This window comes from Gambusia affinis, linkage group LG17 (assembly GCF_019740435.1).
Source record: "Gambusia affinis linkage group LG17, SWU_Gaff_1.0, whole genome shotgun sequence".
Classification (NCBI taxonomy): domain Eukaryota; kingdom Metazoa; phylum Chordata; class Actinopteri; order Cyprinodontiformes; family Poeciliidae; genus Gambusia; species Gambusia affinis.
Genome location: NC_057884.1, coordinates 23,596,154 through 23,620,792, shown reverse-complemented (window position 1 = coordinate 23,620,792; position 24,639 = coordinate 23,596,154). Strand labels below are relative to the sequence as shown.

Genomic DNA, 24,639 nt, shown 5'->3' with positions numbered 1-24,639 from the left:
CTTAGCTTCCCCTACATGATAAAGTGCTAATTTATTGGCTCAGTTGAATAAAGTTCAACATCAGTGTTAAAGTTTTGGTTAGTTTCCACTAAAAACTATGTTTGTGTAGCGCTTTAGCATTAGCTTCCACTGAATGCTGTGTTCGTGTAGCACATTAGCATTAGCTTTGTTATTCTAAATACACTAAATACAGTGTTGTTTCACTGTTTTAGCATTAGCTTCTGCTAAATATGGCATTGATGTAGCACTTTAAGCATTAGCAAAGCTAACGCTTTAGTTAGCCGTGTTCACTGCTGTGCCATTGTGGAACTAATTGTTCATTAAAAGGTCAAATCTCACAATAAAGGTCATATATAAATATGTAGATTTTTCAGGTTTCCTCTCTAATATGCCAGTTTTGATCAAAATAAATGGGATTTGAAAAGATGGTTGAATCACAGACATGAAATCAACCAAAACAAAAAGTTTTCTGTAAATGTTTCTCCTGTTTCCAGGTGAAAAGCCCGGCTCAGTCAGAGCAGTCAGAGGACAGAGACTTTGAGTGGGACGTTCTGTTTGAAAAGACGCTGGTCACAAAAGTGGAAATAGGAGAATATGGTCTTCCTTCCTGGGCCGGAACATGGAAGATCATGAACTTTCCCTTCAGGCAGCAGAAGAAGAACTGGGACTGCGGTTGGGAAAGCTACCAACAGGAGTCCAGCGACAAATCCGATAAGTTTGACCTCATTCAGGAGCAGCTGGATCAGGTGGGGTCGTTGATTCCAGAGTTTCAGCTCCAAATCTGACTGACCAAAGAGAATCTGTGTTCTGGTCTTTAACTAGGACGAACCTGAAGGCTGGGAGGATTCATGGAGGCTCTCCGGAGCAGAAGATCCGACGGACGGACCCGCCACGTTCACAGCAGAAATGAGCGACTGGCTGATGCCGGGATGGAGCAAATCCTGCCTGCTGGCTGCAGCTCCTCCAGAGGAATTCGAAGAGCGGCAGCAGAGCTGGAGCTCCTGCTGGGGGTTCCAGCAGCAGATCAGGTGGCTGCAGCCTCAACAGCAGAATACAAAACGTTCCCATCACAGCTGCCTTTAGCTCAAACCACAGAGTTAGCTGGTTAACCCTGAAGCGCTAATAATTAGCAACAGTTCTGCTAACGCTAAAGCAACTTGGCATTCCGCGAAAGCTAATGCTAGAAGCTAAATTTTACCATGTTGACACCTAGCATGTGTCAGGAGAACATGAGGAGAGGAAATGGATCTGCTGCACAATCAGTTTACAAGACCTTCAAAATAAGAGCATGAATATGAACGTCTAAATACATGAAGAATTCCTAACAGTCGAAAACAAAATTTCAACACAGATATCAAAGTTTATTCAACTGAATGTTTACAAAACGGCAAAAAATAAATAAATTAGTGCTTTAGAATTTATCTGGAAAAATTTCAGATAAATTAGCTTCTAATGCTAAAACGTTAGCCCATAAATCACACAAGGTTTAGGAAATTATTATGTGAATAATAATTTTACATAATTATTATTATGTGAAATTATAATAATTATATAATTTTTATTATTTAGCTACTCTAAACTTTAGCTCCTCAAAGTTTAGAGGAGCTAAATGTGCTAAAAGGTTTTAAAGTTAGCAAAATTGCTAAAAACAAACATTTAGCTCCACTATTAGCACCGGATGGATAAACGGTTGGATGATGGATGGATAAACGGTTGGATGATGGATGGATAAACGGTTGGATGAAATCTGAGGTTTTCTTTTTCCAGACTGACCTCTGGTTTCCCCTCAGGTGGCGTCAGGCGTCCATCTTGTCCGCCCATCACCATAGCAACCAGATGAGCAGGAGACGAAGAGCCATAAACGTTTTCCTGTTCTCCGGTCTGGACCGTCCTGGTCTGAGTGACTGGACGGAGGCCTGGAAGGGTCCAAAAGGACAGAAACCACCGGAGGACGACGAAGAGCAGGAGGAAGGAGACGGAACTGAGGAAGAGGAGGAGGATGATGAAGGAATGGAGGAGGAAGAGGAGGAAGAAGAGGAGGAGATCAGGACAGAAATATTCCAAAACTTTACCAAGAACAAAGGTCAGGAAAAAGAGGAAGAGGAGGATGAGGGTGTAGATGAAGAGGAGGAAGATGAAGATGAAGAAGATGAGAAAGAAAATGATGAAAAGGAAACGGAGAGAAGAGTCAATGAGGAAGAGGAGAACCATAACAGTGTCAGAGTGATGAAGGAGGATGAAGAAAAACGTGACACTGAAGATGAGGAAGAGGAAGAGGATAACGAATCAGCTGACAAGACGAAGGACGAAGAGACGGAGGAAGAGGAAATTTATGAGGAAGAGGAAGAAAAAAACAAAACAAACAAAACGGAGAGTCAAAAACTGGAAATAGAGCAGAGGAAGGAAGATGAAGATGAGGAAGAGGAGGATGCTGAAGATGAGGAAGAGGAGGATGCTAAAGATGAGGAAGAGGAGGATGCTGAAGATGAGGAAGAGGAGGATGAGGAGGAGAAAGAGGTGGAAAACCAGGCCAATGATGAAGAAAGGCACGAAAATGCCAGAACAAAAGAAAGTCGAGATCCAGTAACTGAGCAGATGAAGAAGAAGGATGAAGAAGACGATGAAGATGAGGAAGAAGAGGAAGACGATGAAGATGAGAAAGAAGAGGACAGTCGAGCCAATAATGAGGAAGAAATGCAAGAAAACGGCAAATCAAAAGAAACGAAGAGTCGAGATCCAGTAGAGCAGAAGAAGGTGGATGATGAAGATGAGGAAGAGGATGATGAGGAAGATGAGGAAGAGGAGGATGAGGAAGATGAAGATGCTGAAGGTGAGGAAGAAAGAAAGGAAAACAACAGAGCAGAAAAAGACGAGAAGGAGGAAAATAATTCCACAAAGTTGGGAAAAGACAAAGATGATGATGATGAAGAGGAGTTTGTGGACTTTGATGAAGAAAGCAGCAAAAGTAAAGGAGATGAAGAGGAGGAAGAGGAGGAAGAGGAAACAGATGACGACTATGAAGATGCAGATGAAGAGGATGAAGAACGAGAGAAGGAAAAAGGAAAAGAAAAGGATGAAGATGTAAACCTGAAAGAGGAAGAGGAGGATGAAGAGAGCCCCGATTTAGAAGATGATGATGATGATGATGAAGAGGAAGAGCAGGAAGAAACGAACAAAAAACAAGGAAAAGAGGAAGAGGAGGAGGTTAAAGATGAAGGAAAGAGAAACAGAGACGACAAGGAGGAAGATGAGGATGATGATAGGAAGGATGAAGAAGATGAAGAAGAGGAAGAGGAGCAGAGAGGGATGGAGAGAAAAACAGAAAAGAAGGAAGAAGAGGAGAAGAAGGAAGTTTCCAGTCTGGATATTGAGGATGATGAAGATGAAGAGGCTGATGAGGAAGAGGATGATGAAGAGGAGGAAGATGAGACAGAAGAAAACAAAAAACAGAAGGACGAAAATAACGACGAGGATGAAGATGGAAACATTGAGAGGATGAAGATGGAAACCAAAGGAAGACGCTGCGAAGATGAGGAGAACAATGAGGAAGAGGAGGATGAGGAAGAACATGAGAGCTGTGAGGAAGACGAGGAGGAAGATGATGAAGAGGAGGACAGTAAGATGGAGGTGGAAGAAATCAACAAAAACGAAGACGAAGGTGAGGAAGACGGAGAAACCGATGAAGAAAATCCTGTGGAGGGAAAAGCTGAGAAACAAGCAGAGGAAGAGGAGGAGGATGAAGAACAAGAGAAGAAGAGCGCCGTTCTAAAACAGACGAAGAAGAAGAAGAAGAAAACCAAACCTGGTGCTCCGCTTCACCTGCAGTTCCACAAGCTGAACGCCTCCTTCTCCTCCTGGCGGCGCTCCTGGATGGTCGCCGTCGCCAACCGCGGAGGAGCCGACGACGAAGACGACGATGAAGACGAGGCGGAGGAGGAGGGAGAGGAGTGGCGGGCCTGGAAGGAATCCTGGAGAATCTGCTGCTGGAGGAAGACGGACGAAGACGAGGTGATGAGCTTCTCCACGGAGCACCGGAGCCGTCGGGACGCCATACAGGAAGTGGACGAAACGACAAACAGGAAGTGGGCTCTGAGCTGGAGAATGAACACAGCTAACGGCGGACATGAGGAAGATGAGGAGGAGGAAGAGGAGGAGGAGGAGGAGGAGGAGGAGGAGGAGGAGGAGGAGGAGGAGGAGGAGAAGAGCTGAAATGTGATCAAACGTTAAGAACTGAGACATTTTAATAAACTTTGATCTCATTTAGTTTTTTTTGTTGTAAAAACTAAACAACCAAAAGTTTCCTGGAATTTACAGGAAACTTTCCAGCTGCTGTTTTCACCGCCAGCTAAAACGTTAGCAGCACTAGCCTGGAGCGCCGATCATAAATATTAGCTCTGCTAACAATAAATCACTTCACCAACACAGTATTTTACAGATGCTAACGCTAAAACGTTACCCTGTAAACTAAACAGGAAATTATTCTGTAAAGTTCAAAGGTTAACAACGCAGGGACTACAGATAAAAACAATCCTTTATGGCTAACAGTGGATTATTTCATGAAGAGCATAAAATAAAGTAACCTGCATGATCCACCAAAGTAGAGATAATTTACCTTTACCTAACAGGAAGGTTTCCAGTGAGTTTCTGGAAAGAAACATTTAAATTTCTCTGTGAAAGTAACGTGTAAGTTCCAGGAAAATAAACTGTAGATTGTTAGAGAGTATAGGTTAAAAACTGTCTGTTAATATTTGTACAAAAATGTAAATCAGAAATATTTAATAAATTTTAAATAATAAATTGAATCTTTGTTCATTTTATTCATCCTTTTGCAGCTCTGGTGAATGTCAGCAAATCAAATCAAACTATCTTCTTCCTCATAACTTCCTCATTAATTTCATCCAAAAAACAAACTGATTAAGCGAAAAGAAAAACAGGAAACAGAAAAAAGAGAGAGAAGTGTTGACTGGTTGTGCAACATCTCCCTCTAGTGGTGGAACTGCGTCATTACGTCCCGCTGAATAAACAGCAGCTTTCCCAGTTTAAATGGCTTCCAGGTGGAGTTAAAACGTGGCTCATGCTTTTTAAATGTAATGACATGAAAATGTTTTACTCTTAAATACAATTTAATTCAATTTTAAACAGAACCATTCATGCTGTGGTAAAAGATGGAGGATTCAAACCCAGCAACAGCTGCACCTCCGTGAAACCTTTTTAGTTTTAGAGATATATTCTATATCTTCCTGTCGCGTTCAGAGCTGAATGTTTGATTCTGGCTCCCTAATTGAAGCTGAAATTATATTTCTTGTCTATTAATCTGTAATTTTTTTGTTTATTTTTTATTAGGAATGAAAGATAAACTCAAAAATTAATTTTATAAAAGGATCTAAAGTTAAATACGTCTTTAAAACATCTTTTTAAAAAAGTCTAAACGTGGTAAAACATGATATAAATATCTGTTAGTGTTAATGAGCCGCTGCTGTTAGCTTGCAGGTTGTGATTCCTTCTGATCCTGTTGTAGTTGAATTTGTTCTTCCTCTCTTCCTGCCTCCTGCTTTGGGATGCGGACGTCCTGCTGGGTTCCCATCGGGTCGTCCCTCCTGCTGCTCCTCTTCCAGCTGCGTATTAGCATCGGCTCAGGCTGCTTTGTCACGACAAAACGTCCATTTCCACCTCCATGTGGCCCTCAGAGGGAGGAACCAGGCAGGGAGCCGCAGCTTTACATGACTTAACGTCTCAAAACATCAAAACCTGAACGTTCAAAGTCACATAAAGACAGTTACAAAATCAGCCTTTTGTTACCTGAAAAACGAGAGAAATGTTGGACTAGACAACATAATCTTTAATTTTCAGTTTTTATTGACTTCCTATTCTTTTGTTGTTATTCATTCTGTTTGTTAACAAGGGGAACTTAAAGTTCTCGTTTCAATTTTCAGCTTGTGGCTTTAAAACTGAAACTTCCTTCAGGTTTAGGATCATTGTTCATTAGATACAAGAATAATAACTTCAGTAAATGCAGCTGGAAACCAGAAATCAGGCCTGAAATCTGGATGAAGTGATGAACTTGGACCTTAACGTTCAGAGCCACATAAAGACAGTTATAAAGTCGGTCTTCTATCACCTGAGAAACAATAAGAAAATTGTTGGAAAACCCAACAAAATCTTTACTTTTATCCAATTTTACATCACTGATGTGAGACGTGCGTCAGAATTCAGCACCAGAAGAAGACAGACAGTAAGTCTGGATGTAAACAATGTCTGAAGCTATTAGTCATGTTTTCTTTTTCCATTGTCTTATTATGATTTTAAATAATATTTCTGATCAAAAGCATAAAAATTGATCCATTATTACTTCCGTAAACAGAGAGCTGCTGTTCGACATCAGGTTGTGAACCATTCACACAGAAATCTGATTGATTAATTATTATTAATAATTATTACCAAACAAAATTTGATTTCAGCAAATTAAAATCAGAGTTGAGCTTGATCTGACACAATCAATCAGAAAACTAATAAACTACAAGATGAACATGTAATCCGCCATTTTGGTTGTTATTTATGATGCGTTAGGGGTTAAAGGTCAGATTAGAGGAGGGCAGTGTTTTTAGAAAAGAGACATTTTCTCTTTCAACAGGTGAAAAAACCTGTTTAGTTTCCTAAAAGTTTCCATGTGGATGGAGCCAAAAACACAACCCTGAGGAACACCACGTCACTGTTTGAATAGTAAACAATGTGTTGGTAATTTTAACACATTACTTCTATTTATTAGTTATTTCAAAACATTTTGACCTTTTTATAACAGAATGATTCATAAGGAGTGTATCTAAAAACACACATTCCTCTGAAAACGTAGAAATGTTGGACTGAAACTGAGTTAAAAGTTTCTTTAAAAGGTTTTCAGAAAACATAAAGAGCTGTTGATATAAAAACGTTTTAATGTGTCAGAATAAATTCAGACGTTTTGGAATGAAAATATGAAGAAATGAAGTTTCAACCTGAACTTTCTGGACTGTTTGCATGAATGAAAAGTTTCTGTTGAGGAGTTTTTCCTGTTGGGAGCAGCTGAGTGATTAACATCTGACTGGATGCTAACGAGGTTAGCACACATGCAGGAGGGGGTTGAAAGATTCAGCTAAAAAAAAACCACAGAGGAAGAAATAAAACAGATTTTATTCTGTGATATAAGTCAAAGTTTATTTATATCACAGTTGACCAAAGTTCTTCACAGGAAATAAAATTATGTTAGATAAACTGATAAGACAATGGCAATAAAAAAAATAATCAAATTAATAAAAATAAAGACATATCTATTTCTGTTGCAGCAAAACAAACTAATTTTCCCTTTTTTCCAGTCAAAGATGAAGCAAAAAAGAAAATATATTAAAAGGTAGTAAAATAATATGAAGATAAAATTTTAGAAAATGTAAAAGTTGATCTAATTTAAAACTTCATTCTGAACTCCAGTTTTTAATTTTAAGCTTTAATTCACAGGATGTTGAAAATGTTGAACATTTTCCTTAAAGACAAAATAATCCCTCAGGATTTCAGAGGAACTGAAAGCAGCTTTTATAACAAACTTAATTTTAACTTCATTTATCTCCTTGTTTAATTTATTTTATCTCATTTTTACATAAACAAACAGTTTTAAGGTTATTTTAATTATTCTAAATCACATATTTGTCTTCAGGATTAAAATCCGTTTCTGCTGCAGGATTTGGACATTTTTCCCGTCAGTCGGTTCTTGTTGATTCGACCTGCAGACGGAAACGGGCAGCGGGCAGAAAGGGGGCGTGGCTTCCGGAGTCCCGCCCACTTGCGGAATTGGAATCACCTGGAGAGCAGAGAGCAGAGATGAGGTTTGAATCAGGTTCTGGTCAGATGCTCCCAACTGAGGCCCAGAAAACCTGGAGCTCAGATTTATTCCTGGATTTATTGATTATCTGATTTTTATTTTTCTGGGAACTTTGAGAATATTTAGAGATAAATTTCACTCATTTTTTAAATTATTTTTCACGGTTTTCATTTTTATATATAATTATATGTTTTTTTTTATTTTCTCATTAAAACTGCAAGGAGTTGTAAGGTGGATATTTTAAATTAAAAATGAGGCGACTGCAGAAGTTCAGGTGAGTCCTAAAAACTAAAAAAACACGTTAATTAAATTAAACTTTAATAAATTTAGTCTGTTTTTCTTTCAGAGCGCTGCTCGGTGTTTTCTGGTTTCTCCGGTTCGTTTCTCCCTCAGGTCGGTTTGTCTCCACGATGTTTATTTCGGGTTTCTTTATTAGAGGCGATGATTTCATGATGCGTTCAAATGCACCTCGTAAAACTATAAATGAATCTTAAATTATCCACAATGTTCAGAATATGTCGAGCGAAATTCGGCAACAATTTTAAATGTTCAACAATCAAATTTAAACAATCTACGGAAGAGGATGAGGGACATTTAAACATGAAAGAATCGTTTTTATCTCCAAATTTTAACCTTTTTTTTCCGCAGAATTTTGATGTTTTTCCTCTAAATCAGAAATATTTTAATAGTTTTTTTTAATATCAGAGAAATCTGCTCTTAAAACTCAAACTTGCCAAATAAATGTCAGTCAGGCTTTCAGTTTGGATCAAGTTAAAAATAAAATGCTAGTTTACAAATTCAGTAACTGGAAAAAAAAAGTTTTGTGATTATTTTAATTGTTTTTCAACACAATTGACAGACAGCTAAGAATATTTGGTTATTTATTTGGATTTTCACAAATGTTTACACGGAATTAAATAAAATCTGAGATTAAAATCTGAATTCTGAGAAAAAACAAATCAAAATTCTGGTATTAAAGTTAGGATTTTGTTTTTCAGTGACTCTAATCCTCTTCAGTAATAATCAGTTAAAGTTTGTCTTTAAAACAGGTTTTATCCAAAAATCGTGCATTTAGTCGTACATTTTCCGGAGGTACTTGAACGCATCATGACGTTTTAATTTGCTGTTAAAGCCTTTAAATTGTTAAAACAATCAGATGTTTTCAGATTCACAATGTAAATTCAGACGTTTTCTCCTCATTGGTCAGATTGTGGTTTAACTGGTTTCCCCCCAGTTTGGCTCCAGGTCGCTGCTGGTTTCTCCTCATTTCCACATCAGTCAGATGTAAAGAGGGACTTTGTCCTGAAACAGTCGACAGGACAGTGAGAAACCAACAATGTGGCGTCAGGGTTTAAGTTTCAGAGTGAATTCACTGATTCATCCCTGAATCAGAAACATTTTGTCCATTAAATCAGATTCAACAGCTGATTATTAAATGTTTTTATTTATTTATTCTGAATTTCAAATTGGACACAATTATTTACTCAAACCTGACATTTTTATTTCTTTCAGGCTCTGAGGGAATCATCCACTCCTCTTCTCCTTCTGCTGCTGCCCCATCTTCCTCATCTCCTCCTCCTCCTCCAGTGGCCCAGTCCTCCCAGTCCTCCCAGTCCTCCCAGTCCTCCCAGGAGTTTCTGTCCCAGTTTACCCAGATGAATTCTCCAAACAGCGGCGACCGTAAACACCGAGACGCCAGCGCCGTGCTGCCCTTCATCGGCCTCACCAGCAGTACGCTTCCTCACACACACACACACACACACACGCACACACACACACACAAACACACACACACACACACACACACACACTGGTTTCACAGAAAACAGAACATCTCTAATATTCCTGCAGGAATAAATAAAAATGAACTGAAAAAGTGAAATGTGCAGCTGAATCGATGTTTCTGCAGCAGGACGAAGTCGAAGGTTTCAGGTTTCAGGTCTGGATGTGAAGTTTTAGTGTTTTTCTGTTATTTTCAGATGTTTGCTGAGACTCTGCTGTTTACTGGTGTTTACTGGTGGAGTGGAGGAGTGTTTACTGGAATGTGCTGCCAGCTGCAGAATCTGGTTTATTTCACAGACACACAGAGAGGAGCTGCAGCTGGACAGCAGATTTCAAACTGAAAACCTGCAGAGAATTGAAATGAGGAGGATTTAACTTTTTGTTCACACCCAGAAAAACCTTTAATCTGTAAACAAAAAGAGACGGAAACAGTCTGTTAAACAGAAAAGATTACATGTTAAATCTGTAAAACTTCAGATTCAGATCATTGTTTTCAATTTTCCAGAATATAAACAAGGAAAGGAGAAAAAAAATTCTAGTTTTGGTCATTTTTAATTTACATTTTTTATCTACCCCTAATAATTACTCGTCCAATATGTAAATCTCTGGTTCTGGATGGAAAAAACAAAATTATGCATATATATAATAAAGTCTGCCATCTTGAAGGAAAATGGACAGAACAAGGATTAAACCAACACTTTACATGTGAAAGGATCCAGAGGAAATATTTTAGTTCAGGTGAAATAAGATAAACCAACTGAAACGTAACTTTTCAGCAACATAGTAGTAGTTTTAAGTCAATAAGTCCTTTAATATTGATTTTAATAATTCTGGTTTCACTGGAATTGTTACCTAGCAACGCCAGCTAAGCCCCGCCCGTTACCTAGCAACCAAGCTCTTGCTCCTTTGGTAGATTATTTAACTTTTAACAAGACATTTTTCCCATGTTATGAATTAATTTATCTGCCAATAGAACTGAAAAGTTATTTTTAAGTTTCTTTATCTTATTTCAAGCTTTCTGATATTTTCACTACAAACTTCCAGACCAACTTTACTTGGTGAGATTTTATGTTTTTAAAATGTTTCCCTTTGTTGTAACTGAGGCTGATAGAAACAGAGGATCAGGTTGATGTTTGAAATGTTTAAAACGTTTTAAATGTTTGAAACATTTTAAATGTTTAAAACATTTTAAATGTTTAAAACGTTTTAAGGAGCTGATCAGAGCCGCAGCTGCTGTAAAAACGGAGGAACTTGCATCCTGGGCAGCTTCTGCGCCTGCCCTCCATTCTTCACCGGGAGGAGTTGCGAGTACGACACCCGACTCAGGTAAACCACCTGAAGACCTTCTGTGTTAACATTTCTAATCATTTCATTCTGATCCACAGTCTCTCTCTCTCTCTGTGGCTCCTTGACTTCTGGTTTTGACTGTTTTTGGGTTCGTCTGTTTGCAGACGATGTGACGTTGTTCCTCACGGTGAGTGGGTCCAGAAAGGCTGCTCCTACTGCCGCTGTTTCTACGGCGACTTGCATTGCTTCCCTCACGTTTTCCACGAAGACTGTGGTAAGAAAGATTACACAGATAATAACACGTATTTATTTAATCCTTATTTAATATAAAGGTCTTAAAGCTGGGAGTCAGTCAAGACGAGTTTCTCCAAAGTTTTCTTCTAGTTTTAATTCTCTTGGTTTCTTCATGTGGTTCAGATAATCCCTGAAAGGTTTTGTAATCTTAAAGGTGTGGAAGAACCATCGACACCCTCAGGTTGCTGTAAAACCCACATTCACACGTTTCACCCTAAAACAAATAAAATCCCTCTGAGTGTAAATGAGGCTGAATGAATTCGCTCCACCGTCTCATTTACAGTTCAAACCTTTAGTTTCCTACTTAACTTCTTATTTAACGAAACCTTAAAACAGAAACACTGATGAGGAGTTTTGACAACCAGGAAAGAAAAGAAACACAAATCTAGTTTGATCTTTGTTGTGGTTCCAAAACTTTGTTCTTTAAAGCAAAATGTGAAAAGTTTTAATGTTGAATTTCCTCTTCAAGGGTTTTATTTGTGAACAGAACTAAAACAGAACCGATCCAAACTTCATCCTGTTTCTATGGACCCACCAAACTGCTAACATTAGCATTGTATGAGAATGAAATGATGCCAAAAGTTAAGATTTTTAAACTAGAAATACGGTCTAAAGATGCTAACTGCTACAGGGAACAAAAATCTACTTTTGGATTTTTCTCCTAAAAATTCATTCATTCATTTTTAATTCATGTTCAAAAAGAAGAAAAGTCAGAAATATTTGTTATGGAAAAATGAAATAAAGGCATAAAACATTTCTATGGAACACTTTTTGTACTAAATGTTCTGGATGTTCCTCCAGCAGATAATATAAAACTTTAGCCGTCTTAAATCATGAAATGATCTGAGTTTCATCCTGAAGGTTAAATTTTCATCTTGGAGTTAAAAACGTTAAACTGATCAGATTTTAATTAATCTGGTAACATTTGAGGTTATCTAATCCAACACAGAGATTCTCTGACTTCTGTCTTTCCTCCAAAACTAAACGAGCTGCAGGCGTGTAGAGAGTGAAAGTTTTCCTTGTCCTGCCTGGGAGATAATCGTCTCTTTAGGAGCGTCTGAAAGACGAGATAAGAAAACTAAGTTTAGAGAAAGTGAAAGAACAAGATAACAGTTTAAACACATTAAATGGCTCTGAAGACGTTATTAACGATGTGAAGTTTGATTGTGTCGTTTCCTCCCAGATGACTCGGATGAGGCGGTTCGTTGGGATCATTCGGCGGCGCTCAGGTTGACGCCTCTCAGCCGTTTCCTGTTTCTGCTGCTGCTACTTCCTGTGCTGCTCGTCTTCTGATGTCACCGGATTTTATTCTCTGATCGGCTCCAAACCGACATGCGAATAATAAGATTGATGAAGCTGCAGTATTTATTTTAATGAGAAAAAAAAAACCTCCTGATGTGCTTTAATGAAGCTGATTGGACAGAGAAGTCCTTTCAAAATAAAACCTGTTTGTCTGAAAGATCTAAATGTACGGAAGAAGATTAGTACCACTACAAAAAATCTGACCTTTTTTCCCCTTGGAGTTCTGATCTTAATCTCAAAAATTTGATTTATTTTTTTGTCAGATTTTACTTTTTCTTACAATATTCACTTTTTTTCCCTCAAAATTGTAACATTTTCCTCAAATTTTGGCTTTTTTCTCTCAGAATTCTGAATTCAGTCTCAGATTTCCAACTTTAATCTCAGAAATTTTTACTTTTTCTCAGAATTTTTAATTTTTTTTTCCAAATTGTGACTTTTGTTCTCTGAATCCTTTTTTTAACCTCAGATTTTTAACTTTAATCTCAGACTTTACTTTCAGAAATGTGACGTTTTTTTGTTTTTTCTCTAAATTGTTGCTTTTCCCTCAGAATGTTGATGTTTATTTCTGACTGTTTTTTTCTTCATGTTCATCCGACATTAAAGCCAAAACTCTGAAAACGGATCATATTTTTTGTCCAGTGGGCCTAATATTCTTCCATAATATTCTTCCATAATATTCTTCCACAATATTCTTCCATATAAATTAAATGAATAAGTTGTATATGAGATTTTTATGGAAAATGTTTCATTTGTCGTTTTATTTTTTCTTTGTGAAAGAAAAACTTCCTGTGATTGTTTGAAATGATCCGGTGTGACGTTTTGTCTTTAACTCTAACCTGGTTTGTTTAATTAAACTTTATTTATGCTGCTGATGCTCCGGTTCTGTTTTAACGGGTTTTCAGTTTCCCAGCCTCTCTGTTATCTGCAGGTATTTCCAGAGGGGAGCCGTTCTCTCCTGCCTCTTATCTCCACTTTATTGATGAGGTTGGATTTGATTATCTGCTGCTTTCTTATCTAAAACAAACAGGAGCTGCTGTCCTGCAGTCCGTCGCCTGGTTTTCTGAAGATCCCAAAGGTTAAAAGTAATAATAATAATAATCAAAATAAAGACGCTTTGCAGGTTTATTTCAATTATTTAACCATAAAATTTAATGTGTTTTGGTTCATGGGATAAAGTCAGAAAGTTTTAAATGAAAATGATGGAAAATAAAATGTTTATAATCTGTAAATAAAATCCAGTCGTTAGCAGTCGAAGGTTCTGGTTTATACAAGCAGCTTCCATCTGTTGGTCCAAATCTACTTTAGTTTCAGTCACATTTACCTTCATCTGCAGCTTTATTTCACTAAAATAAGATAACGTGTTTTACAGCGTCTCTTTATTTAAATAGATTATCTTGTGAAAACCTAAATCAGGTCTTTATTTATTCATTTTAATGTATCAATATTTTGGTCTTGAAGAACATAAAGGTGCAGAATTTGGCTAGCAGCTATGCTAGTTTTTTTTTTGTTTAGCCTTTTTGCTAACTTTGAAGATATTTAGTGAATTTAGTTTCCACTAAATCAATTCTGCAGCTGTAAAATACTTTCCTGTTTTGTAAACTTTCAGCTGAATAAAGTTCAACGTCTGTGTTAAAATTTTGGTTATCGAAGATAATAATCTTCCATTTATACATTTATGTTCATGCTCTTATTTTGAAGTGGGTAAAGACCATTTACCGTCTTGTTTTTCTGAATCAATATTTGAAACATAAAGTAAAACAACCAGTAGAGAAGAAGATATGAACATAAAAACAACATATAAGTTCAAGTAACTTGTTGGTGTGGCAGCAGTTTAGTGTAACTAACTTTTTATCTAGCTTTTATTTCCACCAAAATAAAATCCAAAACAATTCGACTTTCCTCTGTAAAGTTTTGTTTGACTTTAATATCAACTAAAATCAACCAAACCTGCAGAGGAACACAAGAAACAACTGATGTACGGATGAGGAGATAATCTGGAAGGTTTTCCTCTCTTAATCCCAGAGTAAGCAGAGTTTAATCTCCCCATTGTTACCCAGCCGACTCCTCATAACAACTTAATTAAAAACTCTCCACCGTCTGAGTGGGAGAAGTCGATGAAAAGCTGTTAACGTGATTTTAGTTTCAGTTTGTCAGCAGGTCAGACGTCCAGCCGTGTTTCTGCATCAGAGACTCAGAACCTGCAGCAGAGGAGAGAAAAAGCTGCAGAGGATTTAAGGATCTGGATGGATTTAAAACGGATTAATGAGGATGAGAATGAGGAGGAATGGAGGAAAGACTCCTCCTCCTCCTCCTCCTCCTCCTCCTCCTCCTCCTCCTCCTCCTCCTCCTCCTCCTCCTCCTCCTCCTCCTCCTCCTCCTCCTCCTCCTCCTCCTCCTCCTCCTCCTCCTCCTCCTCCTCCTCCTCCTTCTCCTCCTCCTCCTCCTCCTCCCTTTGACGGAAAAGCTGCTCAGAAAACATTTCACTTTTTCTCTCAAAGAAAAGAGATAAATGTGAAAACAGTTTTTAGTGTTTTGCTTCACTGGACACAGAAAAAAGCGTTTTTTTAACAAATTGCTGTAAATTAAACTGAATTTATCTTCATGAATAATTTTAAACCTTTAATTTTTTGTTTTTTCTCATCTATTGTGTGTAAATTTAAAAAGCTTTGCAGTTTTAAAACATGATCAGAAATAAGGAATCACATAAAAAGTTAAATTACTAGGTGTGCTGCGTTTTGTAAGTTAAACTGGACCAGCGAGGTTGAAAACAGCACTAGATCGCCCCCTGGTGGATATTTTGTTGTGTTGTTTTCAAGATGGTGGAACGCAACACCGAGCAGTTTATGGAATTAAATTTATTAATGTCTTTATACGTTGTTTCAGACAAGATTTGTTCGTCAGTATTGGTTAATTGGCTAATACTCAGTCTTGTATGTTTCAGTTTACAATGGTCAAAGTGATGTCAGAGGTCAGAGGCCACGCTTCAATAAACACTTAAAAAATAAAGAAGTTTGATTATTGGAGCGTTGTTTTCTGACTAACTGCTGAAACACCAAAGTCTCAGGGTGAGGACAGGACAGTAGGCATTTACAAAACTACACAGGGGTAATGGTACAAAAAGCTGAAATTTTAATTTAGGTAAAAATAATTAAAGATGTGAAGAAAATTCTCCATAAAATACACAACCACACGTTTCCCTGTAGCTCAGGTAAAAATCTCTACAGATCTGATCTGTAAAGAAACTCAGTTAGCAGCTCTCTGCTGACATCTACAGGACAATCCCTGAATGTTCACGGTAATTGGCCGTTTTTCTCCATGCAGTACTTTGACTAGACGGAGTATACCGGACCAGGGTGAATATCTGCCAATAAACTCAGTTTACTAGAGCAACCTTGGACATTTGTCAAGTGGCAACATAAACCATTTTAACATCTGAGTCTTTACTGGATCCATCATCACCTGTAACTGGTTCTCCTCTCAGACTCCATCACTGACTGCAGGCCTTTGTTTTGGATCAATGCTCTGCAGTTCTTCATCTATCATCACGTAAAATTATTTCTAAGCAATTCAGCTTTAAGAACACGATGACTTTATTATCAGTTTTAACATTAATTAGATAATAATTGACCAATCTGAAGGTTTTGTTTCGTATGGAAGGTTGGAAATGTGCTTCATAAATAAAGTTGACTTTGTGTTGCAGATTAATTTTATTTGAGAAATTTTTAACTAGAACTTCAGAACTTTAAAATAGTTCTGAAGTTCTATTGTTTATTTTAAATAACTGATAATATGGATTTGAATTTTACATGTAGGAACAAATAAAATGTTTGAGGTTGAAAAACGACAGGAGTTTTGATATCAGTACTTTTTATTTGATCTTTTCTCCTTCTGCTACCAAACATTCAGATGTTTTGTTGGAATCTAAAGTTCTGGGTTTCAGGTCTGATTTCTGTGATTTCAGTGTTGATTTGTTGGTTAACTGATCCTTTGGAGAAACTGAGAAGCTTTCTGCTCTCGCTGCCTCCTCTCCTCGTAGAAGTGCTGCTGCTGTTGGTTCCTCAGGTTGAGGCGCAGCAGCCACTGCTCCCGCAGCCTGAAGAGGAGAAACAACAAGATGGAGGTGAGGAAGGTCAGCTGCAGGTCCCCTAACCTTAACCCCAACCCCAACCCTAACCTTAACCCTAACCTTAACCTTAACCCAACAGATGTTTCAGTTAATGTTCTGGAAAAGCAGGTTCCGGTCCATTTACTGGATCAGATGAATGGACAATTAAACATATTCAGATGTGAACTTTGAACTTATTTCAGATGCTGATTTCCATTAATGAAACAATTTGATGTTTGATATTTAAAGTTTTTAAGAAGTCTGGCCTTCACAATAAGATGCTTTTCATCTAATATCTTCAACACCATTTTCCTACAAAAGAGGAAAAACTTTCAGTACATTCTGTTTTTGTTCTGACAGATTTTGAGGGTTGATTGTGGACATTTAGACTTTTTTTCCCCCAAATGTAATTTTTAAAGTGTTTTCCATAAAAATATCAAGTATGAATTTTTCTCCTCTTCTGTTTTCCTTTAGTCTGTCCCGGTCCTGCAGAGTTGATCCTCGGTCGTTGCAGCAGGTCGTCTCATGTTGTGGAAAGAGGAAATCTGTGTTGGCTGAAGGATTAATTAAGTGATTCTCTTGCTGATCTCCGGGATTCAAACCTGCGGCCCCTCTGCCTCTAATCAACATTCTCAGGCAACGACTCGATGACAGACAAACAAGCTGCAAACACGGCCGAGGCATTTAATGAACTCATCCGTCTCCGGCTCCCTCGGTAATAAAGTTTATTTTTAGCGTTCCCTTCCTGTCTGTCACCAGAGGCAGCAGTTTGTCCACTCTGCTCTGTTCACCTGACAACTTTATTTCACTGTTTTCAGGAGAAATGTCCAGAAACTAAACCAAAGTTCAGAAACACTGAGAGAAAACTAAAATCCATCCTATAATCTAACAGCTGAATAACAATAAACCAGGCTTAATAAAACTAAAGTGAACTTTTATATTTATAAATATATAAATAAGTTTTATGTTTTTTATATGTATATATATATTTTATTTCAGGTTTTGATTTTAAACACGTTTCTATAGAAACGTGATGGCCGCTGCTATGAACAAGCAGTTAACTGCTAAGCTAGCGATATAACTAGCATGCTAGTGCCGAAATGCTAACAGTAAATCTGTTGTTTCACTCCTGAAACAAAGTAGAAATAACACTGCTTAGTGTAATAACACTTAGCAACCCCAGCCCTGTTACCTAGCAACCCCAGCCCAGCCCTGTTACCTAGCAACCCAAGCGGAGCTCCAGCATGTTTGGCCACCTGGTTTTACCTGCTGTACAATGGCTGCTAAAAAAGTGTTTTGTTGTTGATGTTCCATCTATAAACCACTTGCGTGATTCTTGTTGGTTGTGCAGGAGGCTACACTTCTGCTTTTCAAAGATGTGTAAGCGTTGAATTTGGCTAGCAGTAGCCAGTTTGGATTTAAAGTGACAGTTGCTCTAAACAGCTCGTTCTGAAAGGAGAACTGAGCAGACTAGAATCTCATTACCTAAAAATGATTTAGCAATGATTTCGTCTAACTTGTTCAAGGAAGAATAAAATGTCACCTTTAAATCTGTTTAGGTTTCTGATCTCTGTTTGTGTTTGTTGGTCTAGTTGTTCTAAAATGTTGGTCTGAAGTTGGTTTTGTCTTATTTTAGCACCTGATGAGTTGTTCTGTAGTGGGAACAACTAAGACCTGAGTTTGATGACATCATTAAGACTCTGGATAAAACCTTTGACTCGTAGCCTGAGTGTCTTCTGACCGGGTCAGGGCGCTGCTCCTCATGCGGTTCTCCTCCTGGTCCATCTGCTGGCTGTGCTGGACGATCCTCTGCTCCCAGAACCATCGCAGCTTCTCCTTGTCGTGGATCCGAGCCACACTCATCGCCTGGCAACAGGAAGGCTGCGACGACACCGACAAAAATCCACAAAACAGCAGCATGTGGGGAACCGCTGCGGTTTCTGTCAGCTTTTGTTACCAACTGAAAAGCTCTTCATCTCCTGTAGCTCCTCCTCCTCCCTCCTCCTCTCACTCACTCTCTTCCTCCTTATTGACTTTATCTGACACTTTTCTTTAAAGTTGTGGTTTTGGATGGATTTAAGTAAAACATTTTAACTGCTGGAATTTTAACTGGAACTGTGAATTTTGCTGAGATGACGATAAGACTGAGTTTTATTCAGTGGGTTTGCTGGGAGTTAAAGATGAATTTATCCTTCCCAACATTAATCAATGCTGTGCTTCTGTTATTGATCGTATCATTTACACACACAAAGAGCTGTTAAATACAGAAAATAAAGTCTTGACATCAGATTTTGGCGCCCACTCTGGCCCGGCACCCCAGCTGCAGCGGCTCTCCCAGAAAACTTTCATAGTTCTGGCCACAACAGGAAACTTGGAAGATAAAAAGAAATAATATTAGGTGATTTTTAAACTTCAAATTGATGCAACATGTTTGTTTTTAAGCTTCTGATAAACAGAAAATAAGTTAAAATTTTACTGGTAAAACTGAAAAAATAATAAAAATAATTTTTTATGTCTTTATGTATTTACCGAGTTTTACATTTGTAAATCTTACACTCAGAGCCTTAGTATGAGCTGGTTGGAGCCCCAGCATTTTCCAGGGAGGCCAGGGCTCCCGATGGCCCCCTCTTGGAGGCACCACTGCCTGAATTTTCATGCTTTTTTCAGCGTTTTTTTTTTTTTTTTTAACATTAATTTTTTTCTCTTCTTTTTTAAAACCGTGATGTAATTGTGATGTCATCCTCCTGGACTTTAAATTTCTAAACTTTATGTTGAAGCCAAAACAAAACAAGATCTTCCAGCCGTCGACCTCGCTGGTTTCTGCTCCTCCAAACTCAAAGAACATCTTCTGAAAACTTCACCTTGTTTCAGTATGTTAGAAAATTATAACAGACGTGTTACATGATGAAGAAACAAACATAAAAATAAAGTTTTTTTCAGAGTTTTCTTGTTTTGCTCATGGATCAGAGGAAGGATTATCACCCTCACATTGCTGAGCGGTGCAGCAGCTTCAGAGGTCTTAACACTCCCATCATAGCCCAGCCTGGACGTGTGTGTTTATCTGAACGACGGTCAGACCCCTCTCACCCTGATTATGTCTGCTCTCACCGGTCACCTTGTCGGGACCAGAGGTCAAGAAACAACCAGCAATGGATCCTCTGCTCTACATGAAAACTCTGATTTATTTACTTTTCTTCAGAAAAATTTTATTTTTAAAATCAAAGGTAATGGTCACCCATAAATCACTGAATTTTATTCATGGGCATCAGAATAAGGACCTGAATGCATGCCACACTTTTCAGATTTCATTTAAGTTATTTACTGATCAGGTTGCTGAAGTCATGAAAGTTTAAAATAAATACGTCTGTAGACGTAACCTGATAATGTGAGCTGTTACTTGAGTGACGAATTAAAATAAAGTTAAATGTGTTATTAATTTATTAAAACTGGAAATACAGAAATAATTTATTAATAAAACATATATTTAGTATATGGGCCTCAAATGAATGCTTTGATTTTGTTTAAAAACTAGATAGAGCTGTTTCAAGATTTATTAAAATATTTCATGTTCATGAAACAAATCAATGACTTGGTTCTTTTCCCTCCACAAGTTTTAGGTATACTATTTATAAATTTAATTAATATTGGACATTTCACAAGTTCAATTATTTATAAAAAATTTTAAATAAAAAGCTCCATTTGGGTTTTTTTCTTCTCAATTTTAGTTATTTTGTTTTAATGAATGTGGTGGATTTTTCATGTTTCATTATATAAAAACTTAAATGAAAAGTTCAATTTAGTTTGTTTTTCACAATTCTAGGTATATTATTTATATATTCAATTAATATCTGGACTGTTCAATTATATAAAAAGTTTTAAAAATTATTTCTATATTTATTTTCAGTTTTAATACATTAATGACACAAAACTATTATTATTTTTACAGCATCTCTGCTGACAATGTAACAAACTTTAATCAAGTCACTGCAGAACCAATCCGGACCAGACGGGGGCGCTGAAGCAGCACCGCGAGCTAAAACGAAGTAGAGGAACCCGGAAGTGAGAGTGTCTTCGTGTTATTTTGTTTTCCTCTCTTCTTGGTGTCAGAAACTTGTGTTTTCTGTTTAAAATGGCCGTCAGCGCGGTTCATCTGGAGTCTGACGCCTTCCTGGTGTGTATGAACCACGCGCTGAGCACCGAGAAGGAGGAGGTGATGGGTTTATGCATCGGGGAGGTGGAGGCGTCCCGGATCGTCCACATCCACTCGGTGATCATCCTCCGCCGCTCCGACAAGCGGAAGGACCGGGTGGAGATTTCCCCGGAGCAGCTGTCCGCTGCCTCCACCGAGGCGGAGCGGCTGGCGGACTCCACCGGCAGACCGATGCGGGTGGTGGGCTGGTACCACTCCCACCCGCACATCACGGTGTGGCCGTCCCACGTCGACGTGCGGACCCAGGCGATGTACCAGATGCTGGACCAGTGCTTCGTGGGGCTCATCTTCTCCTGCTTCATCGAGGACAAGAACACCAGAACCGGCCGCGTCCTCTACACCTGTTTCCAGTCCGCGCAGGCTCAGAAGGGCTCCGAGTACGAGCGAGTGGAGATTCCCGTGCACGTGGTGCCGCGCGAGGCGATCGGGAAAGCGTGCCTGGAGTCCGCCGTGGAGCTGCCGCGGATCCTGTGCCAGGAGGAGCAGGACACGTATCGCCGGATCCACGGGCTGTCCCACCTGGACCCGGTCACCAAGATCCACAACGGCTCGGTGTTCACCAAGAACCTGTGCAGCCAGATGTCCGCCGTCAGCGGGCCGCTGCTGCAGTGGCTGGAGGACCGGCTCCAGCAGAACCGCCAGAGCATCGCGGAGCTCCAGCGGGAGAAGGAGCGGCTGCAGCGGGAGCTGGGTGCGCTGTGAGCCGGCGGGACGGCTGTCCGATGATGGGCGCATCGGTGCTGGTGTCTGCCGCTTTTCAGGCAGAACTCGAACCTTTTTCTGTTGCTATTACTGAAAAACATGTATTGTTCTGTAAATAAAAAGATTTAAGGTTAAAATCGTTTGTGCAAAAGTCTTTGGTCACTCCTAAGATGGACATAATTGTTTTGTTTTGGGACTGGGAGAAAAGAATAAAAAGAGTAAGTTTCCGCAAAACAACGAGGAAATTTGAAAATAATTTCAGAAATTGCCAAGAAAAAAAACAGACATTTCTGAGTTTGAAAAGTCTAACAACTGCCAGAAAAAGCTCAGACAATTTCTAGAAAAACCCCCCCAAACATTTCTGAGCTCCAAATTTGCTAGAAAATATTTTGGTTAATCTAAGAAAAAATGTTGGAACTCCAACAATGTTGAGACAAAACTCAACATTTTGAGATTAATCTCGGAAATTTTCTGGTAAAAAAGTAAAATTTCTGAGCTCAGAAAAATATTTTGAAAATTTTCAGAACTTTTTTTTTTCTATTGAACTAATCTGAAATTTTCTACAGTTTAAAAATCGGAAAATTTTCTACTTTTGAAATTTAGAAATCTAAATAAATACAATTTCTGCTTTTAAGGAAATCTGAATTTGATCTCAGAATTAATTTTTTTTTATGATTCTTTACTTATTTCTGACCTTTTTTCTTAGAATTCTCAAGATTTAAAATAATCTCAGAAATTCTCCGAATTATAATTTTTTTCTTCACTGAATTATGACTTTATTCTTAGGTTAAAGCCGCTGCTGACAGGATCTGGGCTGGAGGTGAGTGGCTGTAAATAAAAGTTATTGCAGAAGCTCAAGGGTTTAAATATTCGGCCCATTAGTTCACTAAATAAACATCAGAGAAAATACTGCAGCTATAATGAGAACTGCAGCATAAAGCCAAACATGCCACAATTAAATTAATCAAGATATCTTCAAAGCATCAAAGGACTGATGGGGCCCCTGGGGGATTCCAGATTCTAGAGATGTGCATCGCAGAAGATGTTCATGCAGGGCCGGTCCAAGGTAATATGGGGCCTTAGAAAGAACCCTTAGTAGGAACCTCCCTTTCCTACTAAGACCATTCCACTTTCTCTGCTGCAGCAGAAAGGACAGAAAGACAGAAACAATTCATGCCAAGTCGGCAAGAAACGAAGCAACTGCAGGATTCTGAAAAAAATGGTAAGCTTCTTCAGAAGGAATGGGAGTTAATCAGTGGATTCATTGATAGAAAACATGACGACTGAAATATCTGAGAGCTGCAGCTCCATTTTCTACAGATCTGCTGGAACATCAGATAGAAATGAAGAATTTCATCATTTCACATCAAATCTGTTCATCTTCCACAGAAACAACTGAATTATTGAGCTGAACTGGTTCTAAAGGTCTGGATGGTAAAAACATCCATTGTTTTTATGTCTCATTAGTTTCCAGAAAGAGTTGAAATGTTTCAGAAGCTTTTATCCAGCAGCTCAGTAAAGATCTCTCCTCTTTCCAACCTGATTTAGTCCATGAAGCAGAACATCTCTGCTGCTGCAGCAACAGGAGGAAACTTCTCCAGCTCTCAACTTCTACACTCTGACTGCTTGGAAACAGATCAGGGAGGAACAGCCTTTTCTCCAGGCTGCCTCCTCCTGACTCTAGCGCCACCTACTGGCTGTTAATATAACAGCTGAGGAGAAAAGAAGAAAACAAGGAAATAAATGCTAAAACAGCAACCGGTTCATCCAGTCTGAATGTTGAAGTTATGACACAGAGACATTTTGTTCCCGTCTTTGGGGGAATTTTTCAGCCATAATTTTCAGTTTGAAAGCAGGAAGTCGTTTATTTCCTCTAAAACTTTTAATGCTTGTAGTCAAAACTTCTGCTCTCTTTCAAATATTCACTGTTCTTTCTCAAATCTTTTCTCTCCTTGGATCAAATCTCCTTTAGCAAAACTCTCTTCCTGCCTGCGAATCATTTTCTGCTTGAGTTTGGAACAGAATATTTTAAATGGGTGGGTTTAGATTTCAGAGGTTAGTTACATTTTAAAGAGTCACAGTATTCTATCAAAAGAATGGATGTTTATTTTTATCAGCTTTATGGGTTTTCTAACATCTGTGTATCTAGATTGTTTCTATATTGTTAGAATAGACAAACATCTCTCTATCTAGACAGATACAGAACCACACAGACAAACCCACTAGAGGGAAACAATGAGTTTCCTTCTAACCATCTATAACATTTCTATAATCCAAGTGTTATAAAATCCAAAATAACACTCGGATTCTATTGGCTGAGAGGTTGCTAGGCGACGGTACTTTTCTGAGTGGTTTCAGCAGCAGTAGTGTGGTGATATTAAGGACTACAGTTGAGTTTGTTCCTTTGTTTCCTTTTTCAGATTATTTTATGTTTATATTTTTAATAGATTCTTGTTTTTTATTTTTGATGTTTTTTGATGCCATAATTGCATTAAACCATAAACTTTTTGTCATTTAGTGTCAAAGGGTTAAAAATAGTTAAAATAAAGATTTCCATCTGACCAGCAGCTCCTAGAAGTTGATGACCTTTGACCTGCTGTGGAAGCAGAAAGGATGGACTTAGTTTCTCTCTCAATGTTTCAGCACTTTGGTTCTGATTAATTTCAATAAATTATGATTCAATGTAATGTTTACTGCTGTTGTATTGAGCTCATTTCAAGAGCTGCTGAGGAACAAATGATCTTTTATTGACAAACTGATGAATGAAACCTTAGAACTGGTTCTGGTTCTGATCACTTTATATCATCACTGACATATTTGGATCATTTAAAAACAACTTAATCTGGGTTTAATTATTAGACATCAGGCAGATTTATACTTTCACCCACAGAGGAAGATAAATTCCCCACAATTAAAGAGTTTAGTTGGTACCAAATTAAAACAGGTTCTGGTTCCATTAGAGCTGAACAGAACCTGGATCAGTAAAATAACAGCAGCAAAGTGTTTGTGTTCAAACTGGGAGTCATGAAAAGAATTTATGTCTTCAGACGTCAACAGATAAACTTTCCTCTGACTCAGTCTGACCAGTTAAACCAGTTTGGGTTCATT

General features: G+C 38.3%; 4 protein-coding genes across 10 annotated transcripts in view; 2 read left to right on the top strand and 2 right to left on the bottom strand.

Moving 5' to 3' along the window:
• The window catches only part of LOC122846989 (NACHT, LRR and PYD domains-containing protein 12-like), a 626,610-nt gene that overhangs the window by 217,907 nt on the left and 384,064 nt on the right, over nt 1-24,639 (bottom strand). The window lies entirely within an intron of this gene.
• tdgf1 (teratocarcinoma-derived growth factor 1) lies at nt 7,837-13,386 on the top strand. The gene is made up of 7 exons (XM_044144400.1): nt 7,837-7,853; nt 8,071-8,123; nt 8,196-8,242; nt 9,362-9,580; nt 10,843-10,957; nt 11,083-11,192; nt 12,396-13,386. The coding sequence occupies exons 2-7, from the start codon at nt 8,101-8,103 to the stop codon at nt 12,503-12,505; spliced, it is 624 nt and encodes a 207-aa protein (XP_044000335.1). The 5' UTR covers nt 7,837-7,853; nt 8,071-8,100; the 3' UTR covers nt 12,506-13,386.
• Nucleotides 16,453-18,556, bottom strand: LOC122847048 (protein FAM240C-like). Its single transcript, XM_044144408.1, has 2 exons — nt 18,361-18,556; nt 16,453-16,607 (listed from the first exon to the last, which is right to left on the bottom strand). Exons 1-2 carry the CDS (start codon nt 18,537-18,539, stop codon nt 16,490-16,492), a joined length of 297 nt encoding a protein of 98 aa, XP_044000343.1. The 5' UTR covers nt 18,540-18,556; the 3' UTR covers nt 16,453-16,489.
• On the top strand, nt 20,621-21,668 carry brcc3 (BRCA1/BRCA2-containing complex, subunit 3). The gene has a single exon (XM_044144387.1). It carries the CDS (start codon nt 20,749-20,751, stop codon nt 21,529-21,531), a length of 783 nt encoding a protein of 260 aa, XP_044000322.1. The 5' UTR covers nt 20,621-20,748; the 3' UTR covers nt 21,532-21,668.